This window comes from Strix uralensis, chromosome 6 (assembly GCF_047716275.1).
Source record: "Strix uralensis isolate ZFMK-TIS-50842 chromosome 6, bStrUra1, whole genome shotgun sequence".
Taxonomy (NCBI): domain Eukaryota; kingdom Metazoa; phylum Chordata; class Aves; order Strigiformes; family Strigidae; genus Strix; species Strix uralensis.
Genome location: NC_133977.1, coordinates 25201914 through 25222037, shown reverse-complemented (window position 1 = coordinate 25222037; position 20124 = coordinate 25201914). Strand labels below are relative to the sequence as shown.

Here is a 20124-nt window from a genome sequence, read left to right as displayed (position 1 = left end):
CACCATCGGTTTTATTTTGATCCAAAATTCTAAGCTTCCTGTCTTTTTCAAATGCAGCTTGCTCACTGCTTATCTTAGTCTGTAGTCCTCTGCAAAGCACAACAGTACATTAAATATGCTATCATTCATTTCAATAAACACAAGAAACGATGCAAGAGAACTGGCAATATTCTCCAAACACAGATGGACAAAATAGAATCACTCTGCCAAACACTGGAGTACTCAACAGAATAGATTTTTTTAAAAAAAAAAAAACAAGAGGAAATGCTGCTATGATATTTTACCAAAATGACATGCAGCTTCACTCTCTTCTGTGTGAGCAGATGATCAGTTTTTCCTTTCTTTTCTCCCCTCCCCCTTGTTTACTCATGGAGTTTGAACAAGCCCCTCTCCAGAAACAACTTCCAGTGAAGCCGCAATGGTTTATCAGTCATGTAACAGCATTCTTAGTGTGAAGTGTTCCAACACCCAATCAAGTGTCCTTGATTTTGTCCCTGACACAATATACAGGGAGCTGCATGAGACACTGACTGCATACGAACATATGAACTGTGCAGTACAGACTTTTCAAAATAGTAATGAAAAATTTTCTGTCCCTTCCAATAAATACCTTGAGAACAACAAAGAAACACGCATCAAACATGTTACTTGCATACTAAATATTTTGCAAATGCATACAATTTCTGTCCTCAGATCATGGGGTACAAAAGAACTGCATGAATATTGAGTAAAGCCCTCATCTTGGCGGAGGAGGGGGAATACTGAGTCCTTGGCTTAAAAAGGTAAATGAAAAAGGCCAAAATACTTAAAATTTCTCTTTAAAAAGTTATTAGAACTTCAAGCTTACATCTCTGTTTAAGATACTTTTATTTGCTGTAGTTACAGACACTGACATTATGAAGATTCCAATTCATTTGCCACATCAAATGTATTAATTGTCAGCAACCAGTGCCTTGAGCTGAAACATGTGCTTTGAATCATTTAAAATGATAAATTCCTCAATAACCATCCATCCTCATGTTGCTTGTACAGTCCAAAATATACTGTAAGTGTCCAATAAACCACTGAACAGGAGCATACGCTCTCAAAATTATTGTTGGAAGCAAGTTAAAGCTCAGTCCTGCACTCCATACTCTTGCTTATTTCCATTCCCTTTTACACAGCTGAGGGACTGAACTACAAGTATTCACAACAGGCTGAACTGTTCAAAAAAAATAATCAAATCCAAAAGCCACAGAACACCACAGAGTATCATCATAGAAATCAGCGGTTTTGACTGGAATATTACACATATCCCTGGTTTGATTAAAAAGCACTTATATAAGATCTAGTTACTCTGAAGAAAAGATCTGAATTATCAAAAGCTTTCCAGAAATATAATGTCAGAGAAAACCTAGTCGTCATTCTGGAATCCCTGTGATATTTCCGGAAAGAAAGATTGCCAAACTCTAAAGTTAGAGTGCAGTGCATGTTAGATGATATTCACCAGGATTATAGGCCATGAAAGGCTATTACAAGTTAGTGGGGGGAAAAAGAAACATGCCCTGGACAATTGGCCAAATGGGCCCAATAACACAGGTCTGATAATCTGCAAGTTCAAGACAACTTAAAAATAACATTTGACTGTTCCTACTCCTTGTAGATCCCCATAGAACAGACACATCCAAGAAACTGGCACAATATTCGTCAGGACAGAGCACCAAAGATTTCTGCAAAGCCCCATTTGGCCTTGGACTGACAAAAAGACCCTTGAAATACAAGTCAAAGCTCTCCATACTATCTTGAAAGCTCTTGGCTACTAGGGCAGTCACACATTTTGGCTTCAGTACAATAACTGAAATAGTTCATCCAATTTAAATTGGCAACAGTAGCCATATTAGTTGCCCCAGGGAACAGAAAAATAGTGAATTACATTAACACAATGGGACATCTCTGGACAATCAACATTTATTTCAAGCAGGCACTAACTCATGTTGGAAACCTGCTGAGTCAGGTAGTTTAACAAACATGCTGAAGGGCAAAGGTACAGCATCACCAGAAGTGAACAAGAGCAGTTAAGGAAATGAATGTGTTTATTCTTTAAAAAGGCAGAATTAACTTGTTTTCCTGAGAGTAGATGGATCAAGACAGGACAAGACAACTGGCTAACATATAAGTAAAAGAAAAGAAAAATTAAAACCAAAACAAATATGCAAGCAATGGATAACTGTGCCCAGAATGGAAATAGCTGATCTACCTGTTTTTCCCCAACTGTAAGAATGAATTTGTAAATTTTCATTTAACTAATCAATAGAAATTTTTTTTGCAGCATGTTGCTTAGTAAATATGCTGGGTATTTTAGTGACAGGTTCAGCTTTTCTGGGATCTAGCCGTTTGAGTAGTAAGGAAAGGGAGGCTTAAACAGAATAGCCTGCAGAACACTTCTTTTGTCATTTTTTTTGAAAAGCCTCAGGAATTACTGGGCACAGGAGAGTGCTACAATGAAAGCTAAGCATATTAAGCTCATTCCTCTCTCAATTCTCTATTCTGTGCTCCACAATGAAACAGCACTCTACGTTTTATTTGCCTCCCCCATTCCCTCCCCAATGCTCCTTTCTTTGTCACAAAACGTACTTACTTGCCATCTGTGCTCATATTTTCTTGTTTTTCTTCCTTGAAGCTTTGTGAGTTGTCTACAGAAACACTGCCAGGAACTGGAGCTGATGAAGCAGGATCATTTTTTTCAGTTTCCAGTGGTACCTCAGCAGAGCTGAAGGCTGCAGTAACCTCTCCTATCCCAAGAGAGGTATTTGTACTTTCACTGTCCTCTCTCTGTTGCATACTCATCTCTTCCCTTTCATCAATTTCTTCCAGGTTGTATTCTAAGCTCCTTACACCTACACTCACAGGAAGAAAAAAAAAACAACAACAACAAAAAAACAACCTACAGTTCTCAATGCAGGGTATAGATACAAAGGGACTGGTGAAGTCAGCCTAAGTAGTTTGAAGAAGGAAAACTAAGTCTTCTCATAATTCAGGTTAAAAAGAAAAAGACTCATTCAGAGTTTTAACTTCACAGAATTTTCTGGTTCTTTCCAGTTCTGTCTTTTTACATGTGGGAATATGCTCATCACCACGCTACTATCCATCTGTTTCTGCATCTGTAACTACTGTGTAACATTTTTCTTGTTTAACCCAAGTACTGGATTAGGACAGATCTAAACATATTTAACAATATCATAAACCCAAATTTCATGGAGGCAGACAGTTTATTTTACCCAGATTTCTTAATAATTCCATTAGCTCTCCAATGAGGTTTAAAATACACAGTTCCTTTATACCAGAGTAGGTATGTTAAGGAACTAAACAGAGCAAACCAAATTTCATTTTTGCCCATGGTTTGAACAAATTTGATCACCACTATCAAAATTATCTTAAGTGTATTAAAACATAGTTAGAATGGTCTTGTGTAGTCTCCTGTCTTACAGTAGAAATGCACAAAAATAAAGTACGCAGAAAAGTGTTAATCCATAAAAATAATGAAGTTTTCAGATAGACCATAGTTAAACTAAAAGGTTTAGTTACTGGATTAGGACACACATAAATCAATGTGCCTGAAGTTAAACTAATAAATCTACCTATTTTGATTTCCAGAGGGATTAACGATCCCTAGTTTTATTTCCCTGCCAGCAATCTTCCTACAAGATGATGACTCACATTTTTCAAATGTTACTAAGTAGACCACACAATTAACCTCTTGGGCAACTTGTATTGTATAACACAAAGAAGATAGTTAATTCCGTCTATAAAGTGCAATATGGTGCCATGGAATGCTACTGGCAACAACTGAGCCATACAAGCAGTGCGCTCTGCCTGACCTGATTGGGGTATTCCTGTCAGCTCTGCGTGCACCAATACCCATTAGGTACAGGCTTTGCACTTGGGCAATTTGGTTTCAGACTTTTCCAAGTTGTATCAGTAAATTTTCAAGTGCAAACCAAGGCTAAGAAAACAAAATACTGGCTTAAAGCAAGCAATACTGTAAAGTAGCAGATCCCAGAATACAAAAAAAAAAATAAAAATCTTAAGATTGACTTTTTTTGTACGGACTAGTGTCCTACAATTCTTCCAGTACTTCTAGAGAAGTACACTGTTATAAAAACAATAGAGGACTGTATATACTGGAGAAAGTCTCAGTATAGAACAGAAACTTTGATTTTTCCAATAAGGTCATTAGTTAAGAGTTCAGTAATACTGAAGTTACTCATTCACAGTTACAGAGCAACTACAAAAGCCAAACATTTTACTACTTAATTCTAGTTTTCTTGTATTGCCTTCTTGTAATAATGCTTTATAGTTACACATTAAGCAATGTGATCAATGTGTCACAGAGCTGAATGCAGAGGTGATTTAGATCCCCAGGGAAAAAGGGGAAAGACTGCAAAGTGGTGCAGATGAGCTCCTTCCATGTGATTTAAGCACAGATACATACAAATATGCCACACTGGTATTAAAGGGACTCTTTAAAAATTTACTGTTAGTAAGGGCCTTCTCTTCCTTCCCCCCCACCTCCCCCAACCCCTTTCATTTCCACCTAGGGGAAAAGTCATGCCAGCAGCCTCATACTTTGGGAGATGATTTTAGCAATAGTAGTACGATCTTGTGTGTGCAAATATAGATAGATAGATAGATAGATATATCTATCTCAATGACAAGGCACAAACAAAACAGAATGTGGGCAAACATAAAACCTGCTGAAAATATTCCACAGCCCATAACCAGCTCTCAAGAAGACTGTCTCCTTCACCAGTGAGAACTATTATGCCATGGGCCTGAGTCACCACTAGCCACAGGAACAAAGAATAAGACCTTCAGTCTAAATACTCTGTGGAAACTTGAATTACACAACAAAGCACAGCCAGGACTTCTGACAAGACAAATGGAAGCATTCTGGAGCTGCTATGGCTTTTTGCTCAGGCACTGCTGTCATCTCTATCACTTTACCTCTGGAGAGAAGTATAACAAAGGCTGAGTTGTATCTATACTGATGGGATGGAAACTTAACTTGGGTTGGTAGGAGACATTCCTGACATTCCTGCTATGTGAATGTCTGCCGTTGCTGAGCTAGGAACACTTCCAAGCTTTGGAGTGGACTAACCTGACCTACAAATGTATAATACCAAACAAAAACAATCCTCACGCTTTTTCCAAAGTACTCTACTTCATTTGTCAGCATATCATCAGCCTTGCTTGGAGCTAATTTCAACTAGTGGTTTTTCATCTGTTACTGGATCTCATTCCAGACCTGGGCCACCACTGCTGTGGCAGAATGAAGTCTGAACGCATTTGTAGTTCAGGTTTTATGACTTGTTTCTAAACCCTCAGTTTAGTTTTTATATGCAACATATCTCTAGGAAGTAGTTATGGCAATACTGGCTACATACAGTTGTCTTATTGCTTATATACTTTATACGTAAATCCATATATAATATAAATTGCATTTTTGTCTGTGTAGAATTTATTGTCTATGAACATTAGTCATTGAGTTTTAATTAGCCCTAAAAGTACATCGTTAAAGCCTGCAGGATGACATTGTGAAGACATACCTGCTAAGATGACTGACATACTGGCTGCAAGTCTCCTTTGAGTCAGTAAGAATACTCTCTGCACAATAGAGAATAGGCTGACACTGCTCTGTGAGCCATTATGCTTGTAAGCACCAAAGCCAGCAAGCCTGACTACATTATACAAATCTGCCAGTGGTTTTGAACTTAACAAGGTTCTTAAGAGATACTGTAACCAAGAAGATTACATCAATGGATTTGCTTGATGGAAAATTATTTTAAAATCTGTACTTCTTAAATTATTTTTTTTAAACACCATTTCACCCTCTTCCCTAGAAAAGCGACTGAGCATTAATTAAACTTTGGGAAGGGGAACAAAAATCAAAATTGAGAAAAAAATTCTTGGTTATAATCCCAAATGTTCAAATTAATTCTCTGTCAATGGTTATTCTAGTAGATGTATGCCTTCAAACTACTTTTGTCAAGGTACAGGCTGGTTGGTTTTTACACCATGGGAAAACTGTCATTTCACAACAGAAATACTGCCCAAATTCTATAGCCTAGTTTCACTTAATGTATATGTGTTTATTAGCTATACACTACTTAGACACCAAATTGAACATTTGTAATGGCTCACTGTAGGGCAGAAGGTAACACTGTATTTGCTGCTTAACTTTTTTTTGCCTATTTACTAAAGTAGTAATGCATAACTGAACTACTTTGGGAATGCCAGTCACAGCTGAGCAAAAACTCACAATGCTTCCAGAAGCCTGACAATCAAGGCAGTTTTAATCTAAATGGAATGAACTACCGAGTTTATGTAAAGTTAAAATTACGCGCAATTTAGCAATTAAAGAGATACTGAACTATCTCATCCATTTAAAACAATACCCAAATATGCATAATTTCCAGACTAGGAATAGGACAAGTGTACTGCAACTGATTTTGCTGCAGGGGAATGTTGGTGATGCATGATGAGCTTTGCTAAAAGGACCCTTTATACACAGGCCTCAGGACAGTTTCAGAGATGCCACCAGAGAGCAGCAGTATCCCATGAGAAAAAGGAAAAAAAAAAAAAAAGGCAAGAAAGCTGTGCTATGTGACTTGTCTCTACATTTAGAAAAACCACTTTGCATTAAGTCTTCAGTGAAGGAGACTGCACGAAGACATCAGCAGCAGAACCAGAGAATTAAGACTGTCACTAACTGCAGAGGTAAATCCCAGACTGTTCTAAGCCTGGTGAAGATAATTACATTTTTCTATTTCTTTCCATTGCAACTTAAATTAAAATATTTAATTACAAAACTTAAATGCTTCAAGCAGAGGTTCCTAAATCTACGGAAAAGCAAGCAAGCCCCTTCTATGAAGTTCAGAGCTGTTTATCTACGCAGCACTTTGGACATTACAGTGATGGGAAATGCATAAATTCTAGCATGGACCTACAATCTTAAGATAGAAACAAGCTCAAGAAAACCCAAAAATCTGATTTTTTAAATCAGTATGATAACTTTGCTCATCTTAGACCCATCACACGTAGATAAACATCATTTTCAACACAGAAAATTAAGTACTAATAAACATCATTAAGAAACCCTCACTTAAAGTGACTACTCTCCTTCATCTGCTGCAACAACTAGGAAAAGGAAAGGTCAAAGCTTCATTATGTCTCCAGCCTCAGACTGCACAGTATAGGTTCACACTTCCCATTTATTAAGGTACATATTATTTCTATTAAAGATCTTTTCTGACAATTTACATAAATTGCCCTAAACACAAACCAAGCTCAAATTTACTCATTATTGATCTTTTTTTTTCCCCTTTGCCAGAGACCGAGGACAGCAGGTGACTTTCAACTCTTGTGGTGGTACATGTGTGTTTTACCACTCCAATCAATTCAACTGGCATCCTGAAAAAAATCAGCTGGAAGACTACTTAAAGGGTTCCCATCAATTAGCACAGAAACTGAGTGTTCAGCCTCATATAATGCCAGTGGCACTCCACATGCTTAGGGTTTATATATTTCATTCTTAGTGAAACACATTGAAGAGTGATTTTTCCAGACGGCACTGGCACTGATTATTCTAAAAGCTTTTACAAATTTTAGAAGACTCCTAGATGCTCTATCTTGTCTCTCAACCCTACAGTCTGATGCTTACAAACAACAGTACTTAGCAGTACAAACTGCATAAATTAAAAAAGAATTATGTTCAGCAGCTAAAGAATTGTATTTTAAACAGCCATACTTTTATATACCACATTTTTCCATAGCACCCAACAAATGATTTAATTTAATGTATAAACAACTATTTATGCATGCAGTTTATATTTACAACTTATGTTTTCAAAGGCTTTTCAGATGCAAACCAAAAGGCAGGCACATATTTACTCCTACCCCTAGGTTATGCAGCTCAAGGGCAGCACAAGGCGGGGTTCTGAAAACAAGACTGGACTTCAGCTTTTGAAGGTCTTGTTAAGAGGTATACAGAAATCACAGAATTTCTGGCTTGTTCTAGTCTACAACTTGTGGGGGAGGAGGGAAAACAGGGATAACGTTTAGTTTACTAAATGTAAAGCACAGACACCAAATCAAAATATATTGCATGTGTTTTTGTAGATAGTAAAGGTAAAATGTCTTTATTTTAGAAAGCCATATTGGTACTTCAAAGCTAATGTTAATTGATCTGAAGTGTTAAAATTAGTTCTAGACTTATGACACATCTGTAGTATAGTAATTTATTACTATGAATTATCATAGATTCCTATGAAGTAGATTTTATCAATGCATTTGTAAAAAGAACCAACCTGTTTCAGACTGCATTTCGGTGGGTCTTTCTTCCACTTTAGTAAGGGCTGATTCTGTTGACTCTGTTACTGCAAAAAGTCAAGGAACAAGGTTTTTTGCCTCAGCACCAACAAAAGTTCTAGATAAAATGTTAAATTGTGATCTTACAGACCAGTGAGTTCTTCAAGAAATGCACCTTCTCTTAAGCAACCAGTGCTCACTGACACATTTCCCATATATTTTAATGTCAACTCTTAGGTATTTTTGATCAAACATTAGACTTACAAGAGAACAATACAAAACTTTCTCTAAAATTCTATCTTTTCATTTCATTTCCTATTAAGCCCTCTCTGATCCAAAGAAGCTAATCTTTTCTCCCCACCCCAAGCTGTCCATCTGATTAACACAATTGCTATAGTTAACCTAACTATAATTAATTTGGTATTTTCCACTTTTTTCTGATCTGCATGCCCTAAGACCTGCCTACTTTCTCACACTTGTGGGAAAATAACGGAAGATTGGCGAGGAAGACTGTAAACACACTCAAGTGACTTGCAGCCGAGGTGTAGAAAACCACATACAGCATACTAATTGTTGTTTAGTCTTGTGTGTTTGACAAGTAGAACATCTGTGTCATCTGACACAGGCTCATGATAAGACTTCGAGGCACCCTATCAAACATACTTCAGATTCCCGCCCTGCCGTGGGAAAGATCAAAGCACAGTGGTAAACTATGCCTGCACGAATCCCTGATACACAGGTGAAAACAGCAGGTTTGGTGACCCTCTAGCATGGACTGAGCTCTGTGGTGCCTGTGTCTGTGTGCCTCTGCCCAGGTGCTGCTTTGAGGATCTCCTGGTTTGCCAGGCAATGAAAATAAATTTACTCTTTGAGTTTCACCTGTGGTTTTGCAGTTGTTGTTGCATCCTGCCTGTGCTGGCTCACACATTTGGTGTAGTTGTCAGGATCCAGGAACAAGGATGCCATGGCTGGCAAGAGTCAGGGATTGGGGAGGCCACGATGGTGATTCCTCATATTCCAGGATGGCCCAGTACTGAGCACTGGACCCCTGTGGCCACTTTCCTGGCTACACTGGAAGCATGGCCTGAAGTAGATCATGGGCAGCAGTTACCCCCCAGACAACTGAAACAGCTGCGTGCAGATTGCCACAGAAAGCAGCATCAGATTCTTCTCTCAAGTTAATGGGGAGACTGGGATGGTTCTTAGTTACCAGTCTTAGAGCTCTTGACCGTGAAATTGTTGCCTTACAGAGTAAAATGAGAGAATTGGAGAAGGAAGTTGAGTCTTTAGAAGATGCAAAGGTGATCGCGCAAGAAGTAATTACTACTCAAGCAGAGCAGTGCCATGGGTCGCAAGATACTGAAGAATGGTTGATAGTGCGTATTGCTAATCAACGGGGCCGGGGAGTGAGTGAGTGGCTGTGTAGTGCTTAGTTGCTGGCCGGGGTTAAACCACAACACTCCCTTTTGGTGCCCAACATGGGGCATGAAGCGTTCAAGATAATGACAGATTTCATTGGAATGTGCTAAATCAAATTTATAGTTGTTATTGGCATTTAATCAGCAGGCTTCTGTGCTTGCCATGGGGCTTGCTTGCCTATGTTAAATTCTGGTGCTCATTAGCAGCTGCTTTTTGCTTTCACTGCTTGCTGTACTGCTTACCATCTTACTCTGATGTGCCTGGGAACATTTTGGTAACTGCAATGGCTAGTGTTGAATCATGTAATCAATCTGGACAGAGAAGCAGTAACAAGAACTATCAAAAGGCAGCTTTTGAGAGGAGCACCTGCCTCACTAAAGCCCTTGATTATACCAGCAGTCACTAATGATACTGGTAATGTAGGTGCCCTAGCAAATACCTTGAGGGAAATTGGAGCTGTAACTTTGGGACCATCTGTGCAGGTGGTGAGTATAGGAAAGCAGGCAAAAATCGAAAGGCGTTACATCATGGGTGATGAGGAAACAAACGTGGAATGATTTTGTACATGCTCATGTCCCACGATGAGAAGTAAACAGTATTACACCACCAGAAATATTTTGCTGATGGAAAAAATTAGCATATACGCAAAAAAGCCGATTGCCCCTGGCCCCACCACCAACTCCATGTCCACCCTCCACCCCCGTCTGCCACCTCAAGGCCAGGTACTACATTGCAAACGCCAAAACAACAGAAATGAAGGTTTGGCAGATCCCCCAAAATTGCCGCTGCTGTAGCCTCTTACTGTGAGGGGGACTAACACCCCTATGTTCCTTTAATTCTGGTGGTCTGGGGAGATTTTACATGTATTAGGCTCTGGTGGATACTGGAGCTTAAGTTACTGTATTACACAGTAATATTAATAATAAGGGAGCCACATCACAGATCTGTGGATTGGGAGCAAATCTGACCCCTGCCCTCTGAGCTAAGGCTACCCTAACAGTAGGAAATGCCCCTCCATTTTCCACGACAGTGTTAACTGCCCCAGTTAGAGAACATATCTTGGGTGCTGATGTGCTGGCAGGACAAAGAGTTGAAACTTTAAATGGTCACTTTTGCTTCAGGACTTCGCAAGTGGGATTAGCTATTTGACCTATAACTGTCTTGTGTGGATTCCCAAAGTGGGATTCTGTTGTGATGCCTGTGCCTGCCAAGGTGGTAACTGTAAAACAGTATCATATTCCAGGGGGAAGAGGGGAGAAGGCAATTACTCAAACCACTCAGGCACTTCGACAAGTGGGAATTAAGGAAACCATGACTGCTTTTAATATTTGGTCTGTTCAAAAAACAGACAGCACTTGGAGAATGACTGTAGATTATAGGGAACTGAATGAAGTCACACCCCACCCCACCCCCACTTGCAGTTATGGTACCAGACATGGTTACTCTTATAGAAAAAAATCAGCAAAAATTTACAACCCTGACAGGTGATGATAGATCTCACTAATGCTTTCTTTTTGATAACCATTACATATTTATAAAGCATATGCACGTAATTGTACACAGCTACATTTAAGGGCATTATATAGGCCATGGGGAAAGATAAAACAGGGTCAATGGGCCCTGAATACCTGGCAGGTCGATTACATGGGCCCGCTGCTACTGTCAAGGGGGTGGTCATATGTATTCACTGCTGTGGATACAGTGTCAGGACAGTTTTTTGCTAAACCCACCAACTATGCTAATCAACATAGCACAATTGAAGCATTAGAACAGCTCATTTATCAATACAGACCTCCTCAACAAATACAAAGTGACCAAGGAACACACTTTAGTGGACATAATGTCCAAGACTGAGCCAACAGCTAGGGATAGATTGGATATTCCACGTTGCCTACCATCCCCAAGGTAATGGCTTGATTGAAAGAATGACTGGAATGTTGAAGAAAACTAAAATAGCTAACCAGTACTAAAACTGTACAACATTGGAGTTCACATCTTACTAAACCATGCTTTTTTGTTAAATAGATGGAATATTCATAATCAAACACCCTATGATCATATTACGCCACCTCCAATACAAAACATGGTAAGAACTGAAGTTCTTCCATATGGCATCTCTCCCCCAAAATATTAACTACAGGGGAAACAGAATCGTTTACACTAACAGATTGCGTGGTGGGACCACAACCTATTAGCCTAGATGTGAAGACTCACATAATAACCCCTGAGAATGCCATATGGTTGTGTACCCCAACTTCTGCTCTTATTTTACATCCTCTATCAATATCAGATTCTCAAGTTCTTGTATTTCAGGAATACTTGTGCCTTATCTAGAGGAGATAGCACTGGAATGGTATCATTGGTGTCGTGAATTCGACATCAAATTGAAGTTCAATCTGAAAAAGCACAAGCCATAGCTCTTCAATCTCTGTGGGCAATTACCTCACATCAGGTTATCAAACACAGAGTGGTATTAGCTGAAGGAGCTCGAGCAACAGTATATGTATTACTGGAAGGAGATGAAACTCCTGTTTTCGTCCCTTATCACAGGTTGGCTCATCATGCTTTGTATTCTTGTTCTACAAGCACATGCCCCGGATACATTCTCACGAGACCAACATGCAAATACTTGGATTTGGTTGGTCTCTACTGTAACTAACTCATCTGCCTTTTGTATTGAGAGAGGATCAACAGCTGCAGATCTTCTGACAACATGTTTCCTTGTCACGTCAACCCCAGTAGCTGTACTACAGAATTATACTATACTGCTTTTCATATTCATGTTCCTCGTTGCTATTTTTTTCTGACTATGGTGACACTGTAAGCCAAGGAACATTACAAAATCGATTGGCGGTGGACTATCTCCTTCTTCGACACCATAAATGCTGCTCTGATTTTGAAGGTATGTGTTGCTTCAACATAATGGATGAATCAGCCAGCGTAGAGGATGACATTCAACACCTCCAGAACTTAATGTGTCAAATGAAACAATCTACTGGTAGTGCCTGGCTGGCTGAATGGTTTAATTCCCTGAAAGGATGAGTGGGGATACCTGATTCAAAGCATTATTGTAGAGCTATGTTTATTCCTTTTTCTATATGTGTTTATTGCATGCCTCTGTAAATTACCCTGCCCTACAAGCCCAAATGGAAGTGGTCCCTTAAGCAAGGGGGTGAAATGTGGGAAAATAATGGAAAACCAGCAAGGAGAATTGCAAACACAGTCAAGCAACTTGTGGCCGAGGTGTAGAAAACCACATATAGCATACTAATCGTTGTTTAGTCTTGTGTGTTTGACAAGTAGAACATCTGTGTCATCTGACAAAGGCTCATGAGAGACTTCAAGGCACCCTATCGAACATACTTCAGATTCCTGCCCTGCTATGGGAAAGATCAAAGCACAGTGGTAAACTATGCCTGAGTGAATTCCTGATATACAGGTGAAAACAGCAGGTTTGGCGACCCTCTAGCATGGACTGAGCTCTGTGGTGCCTGTGTCCCTACCTGTGTGCCTCTGCCCAGGTGCTGCTTCAGGGATCCCCTGGTTGGCAAGGTAACGAAAATAAATTTACTCTTTGTGATTCATCCATGGTTTTGTGGTTGTTCCTGTGTCCTGCCTGTGCCAGCTCACACACACTACATAAGTCAATCTCATAAAGTAGTATCACCGCTCCTTACAATCTGAAGATTATTTTCACTCATATTTTTACTTGAAGGTCTTATCTCATAAGGTGGTATTTCTCTAATGTTTATCCAAATTGCCATACTTCTTGTTGCCTCCCAATTAAACAGCATAAAAAGATTACCAGTCTCTTTATTGCTTTCATTTTGATCTTCCGGTGCTCTAGCGGGTGGTGAGGGTGCTTTGCGCTTCAGCCTCCGTAGAGAGGAGTTCACGGAAGCGGTGTCACTGAGTGGCAGAGAACCTTTCCGTACTAATCCTGGAGGGGCCTAAGAAGGGAGACAAGGGAGGAAGCAGATTATTAGCAATCAAAAAATACCAGCAAAATAGCTCTATTAATTATTCTCCAAAAGTATTTATAATATACATTTGGGAAAGAGCAAATATATACCTATTACCAAACGTATTATGTTTCTCATCTTAATTCCTCCGAGGAGTAGTTTTCCAAAAAAAAGATTTTCTAGAATAATTGAATATATTCACAGAGGTACAAGACACAGCAGTAAAAGAAAATCAGTTGTTACATATAGTATAAAAGAGAATTTGAATTCTTTTATGCCCAATGGCTATTCTACAAACCCCAAATAATTCTTTTCTAAAAGTACCTAAAATCACTGTGGAAAGAAGCTTCAACTAAACTAGTACAATGACATGACACAATGTTTCCTTCTCCATTCCTTTAACAAGAGTCCTAATTGGGCTGTACACACATTATTAGGATTTTTTTTCCCTTCTTGAAATACTTTTGTAGAAATTTTTTTGAATGCCAACTTTCAAAACTTATCTTGGAAAGTACAGATGTCTTATAATCATAATACTTACTGAAGTTAAATGGCAGTAAGTTGTAAAACAATAATTGTAATACTGATGTTAAAGTGTAATAATGTCCTCATTATTGTAGCAAAAGAAAAAATTTCTTAATTCATAATTAATCAAAACCATTAAAAAAATGGACAAGGCTACCTGCTGAAGACTTAATAGTTTTATGATATCGCAGTCCAATTGCATTTAAAACTGTTTTAAAAATACATTCTGTGTCTCAAAAGACAGTGGTTATACAGTTGCCTGTCATACTTAACTGCAGGTTGTCTTATGCTGAAGAAACCTGGTATTTCCACATCTACTAGAATGATAACGTTCACAATCCCATCAATAAAGGAGTGTATTTTGGCACTATACACAGATGCCTATGTAGTAATTCTGATCCCTATCACTTGTCTAGTCCACAATATAATAAAATCCAGCAGTGACATTAATTTCTGGATAGAAGGATCCACAGAGCAACTGGGTGTGGGGTCATCTTTAGAGAACTTTGTGCTTCAATTAACTAGCCCATTTCACAAAGCAGAGTATCAAGGAGCAGAGATGGCATAAATACACCTACAAACTTTTGTTTCACTGACAATCCATTCAAAAACATCCCTGACAACAGAATTGTTGACCATGTCAATATCCACGTAATAAGATGCTTATCATTTAGAAAGCTACCACTGAACAAATACAGATCTTACAGTAAGGGGGATATTAAAGACCAAAAGCTAGAGTATTTGGTTGTACACAATCAAAACTGTAAAGAAAATAACTCACAATAGAAAATACACTGGCGCAAGGTGTCTGTGAAGCAGTGTCTGGCAGCTCCTGTTAGATCTCAATAGAATACCTGAATGAATGAACTGCAATGGTGAAAACCATCCTCTCAGCTATGCTGGGCACACTCAGTCACCTTTTCTGTCGCACATCAGTGTCAGGTGTGACAGATCCCTTAGATACTTTACTGCCCTGTAAGGAGCAATAGTGTCCAAAACATTCAAACAATTCTTCTACTAATCACTTTAATGTCAAAACAAGGAACTCAAACCTTTTACAGCAAAGCAGCACTCAGGGTTTTAAGGAGAAAAAACAAAGCACAAAGTGAAGTGTTCTTTTAAGAAGAGCAGAGGATACGGTCATAGCATTCAACTCCTAATTAAAAATACTTGCATGCTTGAATGGTTTTTAAACAAGTCAGTTTCTAGATTAAAACATCAGACAACAAAAATCCCTTTACACTTTTACAGTTCCTCATTCACAGTTTCCAAATAGTTCTACGAAACCCCCCGAAATGAATAGTATTCAGCATCTGAATCTATGCAGGAGCAAATGTCAAATAATATTATTTCTCCAAATGAGGGGTTTTTTTATCGTTAATTCATTTTCCTCCTTGGTGTTGGGCAGTTCTATTTTTCTCCTCTTCAGTAGCTGCTCTCCAAGCTGCAGCCATTCTGTTCTGCACAAAGACACTGTTTCTCTGTTCAAAGGTCTGCACCCTCATCTGCTTCGCACAGGCTCCCTCAGCTGACTTGGCTGGCAGAGTTCTGCGCATACTCGCTCAGCTAAACAGATGTCACCAGAGTTCCCTCCTGCACAGAAAGAGTATGTGTGTAGGGGGGAAATAATGTTCTCAGCATAAGAGCACAAATGCTACTAGAAGATTTTTATAAGCCTTTCTACTGCCCTTTGCATCCAAAGAAACAAATGATTTGCAAAGAGAGATTTTGAGAAAGTACTAAATGTTCCAGTTAAGGTTCAAGTGTTGAACAGATTTTCTCAGGAATTATTCAACATATGAATATTAAGAGCTTTCAAATCCTAACCAAGGCTGTAATATGAAAATAGTACTTTAAACAGATGGAAAAAAATTAAAATAATATTATTAAGACATTATCTGACAAAGTTTTGGAATATACATCTGGGTGTTCATGTGTCATACCAACTGCCAATGACAGCCAGTGCTTTATCAGTTACACTTAAATTAAAATTCATGTTAGAATCACTAAGGTGATTAACTGTGCTTGTGCAGAAACACCAGTGAGCTCTGTCGTAACTTCCACAACATATGCAGGAGTTCCACTGTTAACACTGTACACCCTCCTCCTCCTGGAACAAACAAGGATGGATATGAAGTTTTTTAACCTCAAATGGGTATGGACAAATTTGGCACCAAATTCCACACCACCCCAATCAGACACTTGTAGAGACCAGTGCTTCCCAAGTTCCAGCCTCTGTAAACAGTGGCAGACACTGTGCCTGGCCTTTCTTATCATTTCAAAAAACAAAGGAAAGGTAATTAAGCCACAGTAATTTTGCAGCTTGAATAGAAGGAAAAAAAATACTGGGAGAATGTAGTGGCAGTGGCGCATTTCAGTGTGCTGGAAAGCATACCTCACACCAAGGGGCACTATATACATATTGTCATAGCACCAGTACCTACTTCTTTTGCTCCACAGATACGTAGGTTTAACAGAAGATACACAGGCAACTGGGATATCAAAGCACATTGCTAGTATTTCCTTCTTCCCTTTGTACAAGTATGCAGGCAAATGTATGTCCAGGGAGTAACAGGAAAAAAAATATATTTGCTCTTGCAACAATTAATGCACTCAATTTCTATTACATGACTTAAGCTTCCCAAAACTTAGCCAAAGTACTACACAGGAAGTAACTTACCTCTGACCTACTGGAAAGAAAGGACATAGAGAATATATTTGGAGAAACTCAGCTGATGTTATTCTGTTCAAACACCTGATACTACTATTCTCTCCTACGATTTATCTACACACTTGCCAGTACAGAAGTAAATAGAGCAAGGGGACAAGGTTATGCATTTGGTATACTGAAAAGTGGATGCATGCAATGTTCACCACCAATTCTGAATCATATCAGAATGATACCAAATCACCTTCATGCAAATTTCAGTAGGAGCAAACAGGTAGTCCTGAGCATTGTCTTCTCCCAGGTAACCCCGGCTCTAGTCAAGACCTCCCTGATGTTCATAGTGCTCGCTGCATCATTGACCAACTTTCTCCTTTAAAGGGCTGACCACCAAGTTTCAAGCAACTGAGCCTCTGGTGTAATTTGTTAAGCATGCAACTCATCCCTCCCAGAAATCTAAACTAAGCTGTTCTGTGACAGTGGCTCATAAAGCTTTTCAGAAATACTTTATGGTTTAGTTGCTTCCCACCTTTCCCCCATTCTCCCATCTTCTCCTTCCCTTTCTTTTCTAAGGGGTAGACTGCAGATTTCAACTTCTTTAGGAGTTAGGGTTGTATAAATACAAGCAAGCTATATTTCTACAGCTGAGTTCTATCCATCATTTAAAACTGTAAACATTTTGACTAAAAATCTTCACTTAATTGTTCCTACTCAAGCATAGTTTACGTATGCTCCTTTACAATAACTGAAAACAGTGTAAGGAGACAAACATTCAGGGGATAAAATGAAGATATGACAGTCTAGTTTTTATAAATAAAGCATTAGGAAGAAAATTAGCAATAGCATTTTGGACATCATCAAATGCTTTTCTTTTAAAATAAATTTTCCTTTCAAGAAGTGTTATTACTAGAAAATTGCATCTGCTTTTACGAAAACTGTGAAGACACACATACTGCATTAAACAACAGCACTGCGCAAAACCCCTTGAGAATCCTCTCTACTTGCAAGTGTATTTAAACTTGCTAGTTCTAAACATACTTCTGGCAAGAGCCATCTTGCCCAAAATTAGAAACAAGTGAGGGATTTCAATATTGGAGACTAACATGCTCATTTCCAATCTGATTTCACACAGATATTTGATGGACAAACATTAACCATTTAAGCTTACTAGTCATCTTCTGAGTCTCAGGCTACGTAATAACTTGTAAAAGCCACCCTTACACCCACCATACTAATCTCTCCCTGAAAAACAGGTACATCTCTCCAAAAACTAATTCTATAATCGCTCTGAAATTGAGGCAGAAAAAATTCCAAGCTTTGTGCCACAAAGTAACTGCTCATATAAAGAGAAAGCAGTTTCTCTTTCAGAGAAAAAGAAGTGGAGAAGCTGTAGGAGGTAAACATTAAAACTCTTTTTCATACTGTGAGAAACTGGACAACAATACATTGTGAATTTGAAGAAAGACAACAGTGAGAACTCTGTTCCCTTAAAGTTGGCTCATTTCACTATTGTCTGATGTTACTACTTTGGCATGTTTCTATCCAAACCAGGCAAACAGTTTATCCAGGCAAAACTGACATTTCACTTTGTCTTCCTTGTGGATGTTACAAAAGAGATTTGTCCAAAATAAGGCACATGCAGAAGGTCATCCTGGTCCATAGAAGAAAAAGTATGTATCCAGTCTGCCAAATAAATTGAAGGGCAGGCTTCAGAACTTAGGCATTCTTGAAAGCAATGATTTGCAAGGAAACGCTTCTTGTAAGGCAAAAGCAGATAAAAAGTAACTCTTAAGGAAAAAAACATATATCTAAGTTTTGTAAATTAACTTAATGGGACACTGCAATAACAGTGAAATTCCCAGACATACTAAACAGCCCAGCAAACACACCAATCGGCCTGGTGAGCAACCTGAAAGAGACTTTAAATCCTACCAGCAGAATGCATTTTTTTCAACAGTGGGGAATATGAGACACCAAATTCTTATATTGTTTACAATGACGTAATTGTGGTCTAGTGTGACCATTGTACTTGCCTCATTACAGAGAGCTGACTTTGATTAAACAAGTATAAATTGGTCACTTTGAGTTGAGAAAACATTAATGCACATGATACAGATGAAAAAATGTTGTGCAAGCATAAAAACTGACTTTATTCTACAATGTTTATACATTTCATTTCAAATTCCATATTTAGGATGTCAATTCTTGGAATAATGACTGATTCTTACTATGTATTTAAATAGTGACAAATTTAATTTATAAAGTTGCAAATCCTGTAAATGACATTTTTACTTAAAGAACATTATTTTATGTTGTCCTTCGTGTAACACCTTATGTTTTTAAGGGAACTGTCCCTTATTTTACAGTTAAGTGAAACCGGAAGTCTCAATAGCTAGAGATACCTTTTTGTTTATGTTAGAGACTTCAGTGGAAGCTCTGAGAAACAAGCTTCCAAATCTTCCCCCTGCTGGCATTACTCAAGTAGTGCTTGATCTCACAGCAAAAACAAGTATTTGTTGTTTTCTGTTAGTGATGGAGCCCTATTATATTTTTTTCTGTTCTTCTAATTATGTGCATACAGTTTTGAAAAAATCAAGAATCTGATTCATCCATGTGAAATAGAAGAGTATTGGTTGGAAGGGACCTTTGGAGATCATTTGGTCCAACCTTCTGCTGAATACAAGGTCTTAGACTAGGTTACTGCATGAGCCTGTCAAGGCATGTCTTTAATATTTCTGCTGAGGGAGCTTCTACCACTTCTCTTGAGCAACCTATTCCAATGTTCAGTTGTTCTCACAGTGATGAGTTTTATTCTTGTATCTAATGAAATCTGAACTTCCTGTGAAGTAACTAGTGCCTACTAGTCATCATCCTGTCACCACGCATCCTTGTGAAGAATATTCCTCTACTTTCCCTGCAACACCTTCTAGGTATCAGAAGAAACCAATTAGATCCAATCTGAGCCTTATTTTCACTAGGACATTTATGTTCTCCAACCTTTAAACATCATGGTGGCCTTCCACTGGACTCTTGCCTGTTTTTAATCTCTGCCTTGAACTACAGGAACCAAATCTGGACATAGCAGTACACGTGTGGCTTAAAAAGTCTTGAGTACACTGGATTCAAGGTGGATCACATAGCCAGACCCCAGCCTGTACTAGTGCTTGGAATTACTCCATTCCAGATAGAGAATTTCACATGCATCTT

The 20124-nt window shown here is 38.6% G+C and overlaps 1 protein-coding gene across 9 annotated transcripts in view; it reads right to left on the bottom strand.

The window, feature by feature from the left end:
* The window catches only part of COBLL1 (cordon-bleu WH2 repeat protein like 1), a 91912-nt gene that overhangs the window by 9755 nt on the left and 62033 nt on the right, over positions 1-20124 (bottom strand). For 8 of the 9 annotated variants that reach the window (XM_074873339.1, XM_074873340.1, XM_074873337.1 and 5 more), the window contains exons 7-10: positions 13571-13715; positions 8342-8414; positions 2618-2881; positions 4-89 (exon numbers count right to left, since the gene is read on the bottom strand). In XM_074873339.1, the coding sequence (XP_074729440.1) occupies positions 4-89; positions 2618-2881; positions 8342-8414; positions 13571-13715 (568 nt within the window). The remainder of the gene's footprint in view (positions 1-3; positions 90-2617; positions 2882-8341; positions 8415-13570; positions 13716-20124) is intronic. The other variant, XM_074873338.1, reaches the window with a different exon arrangement.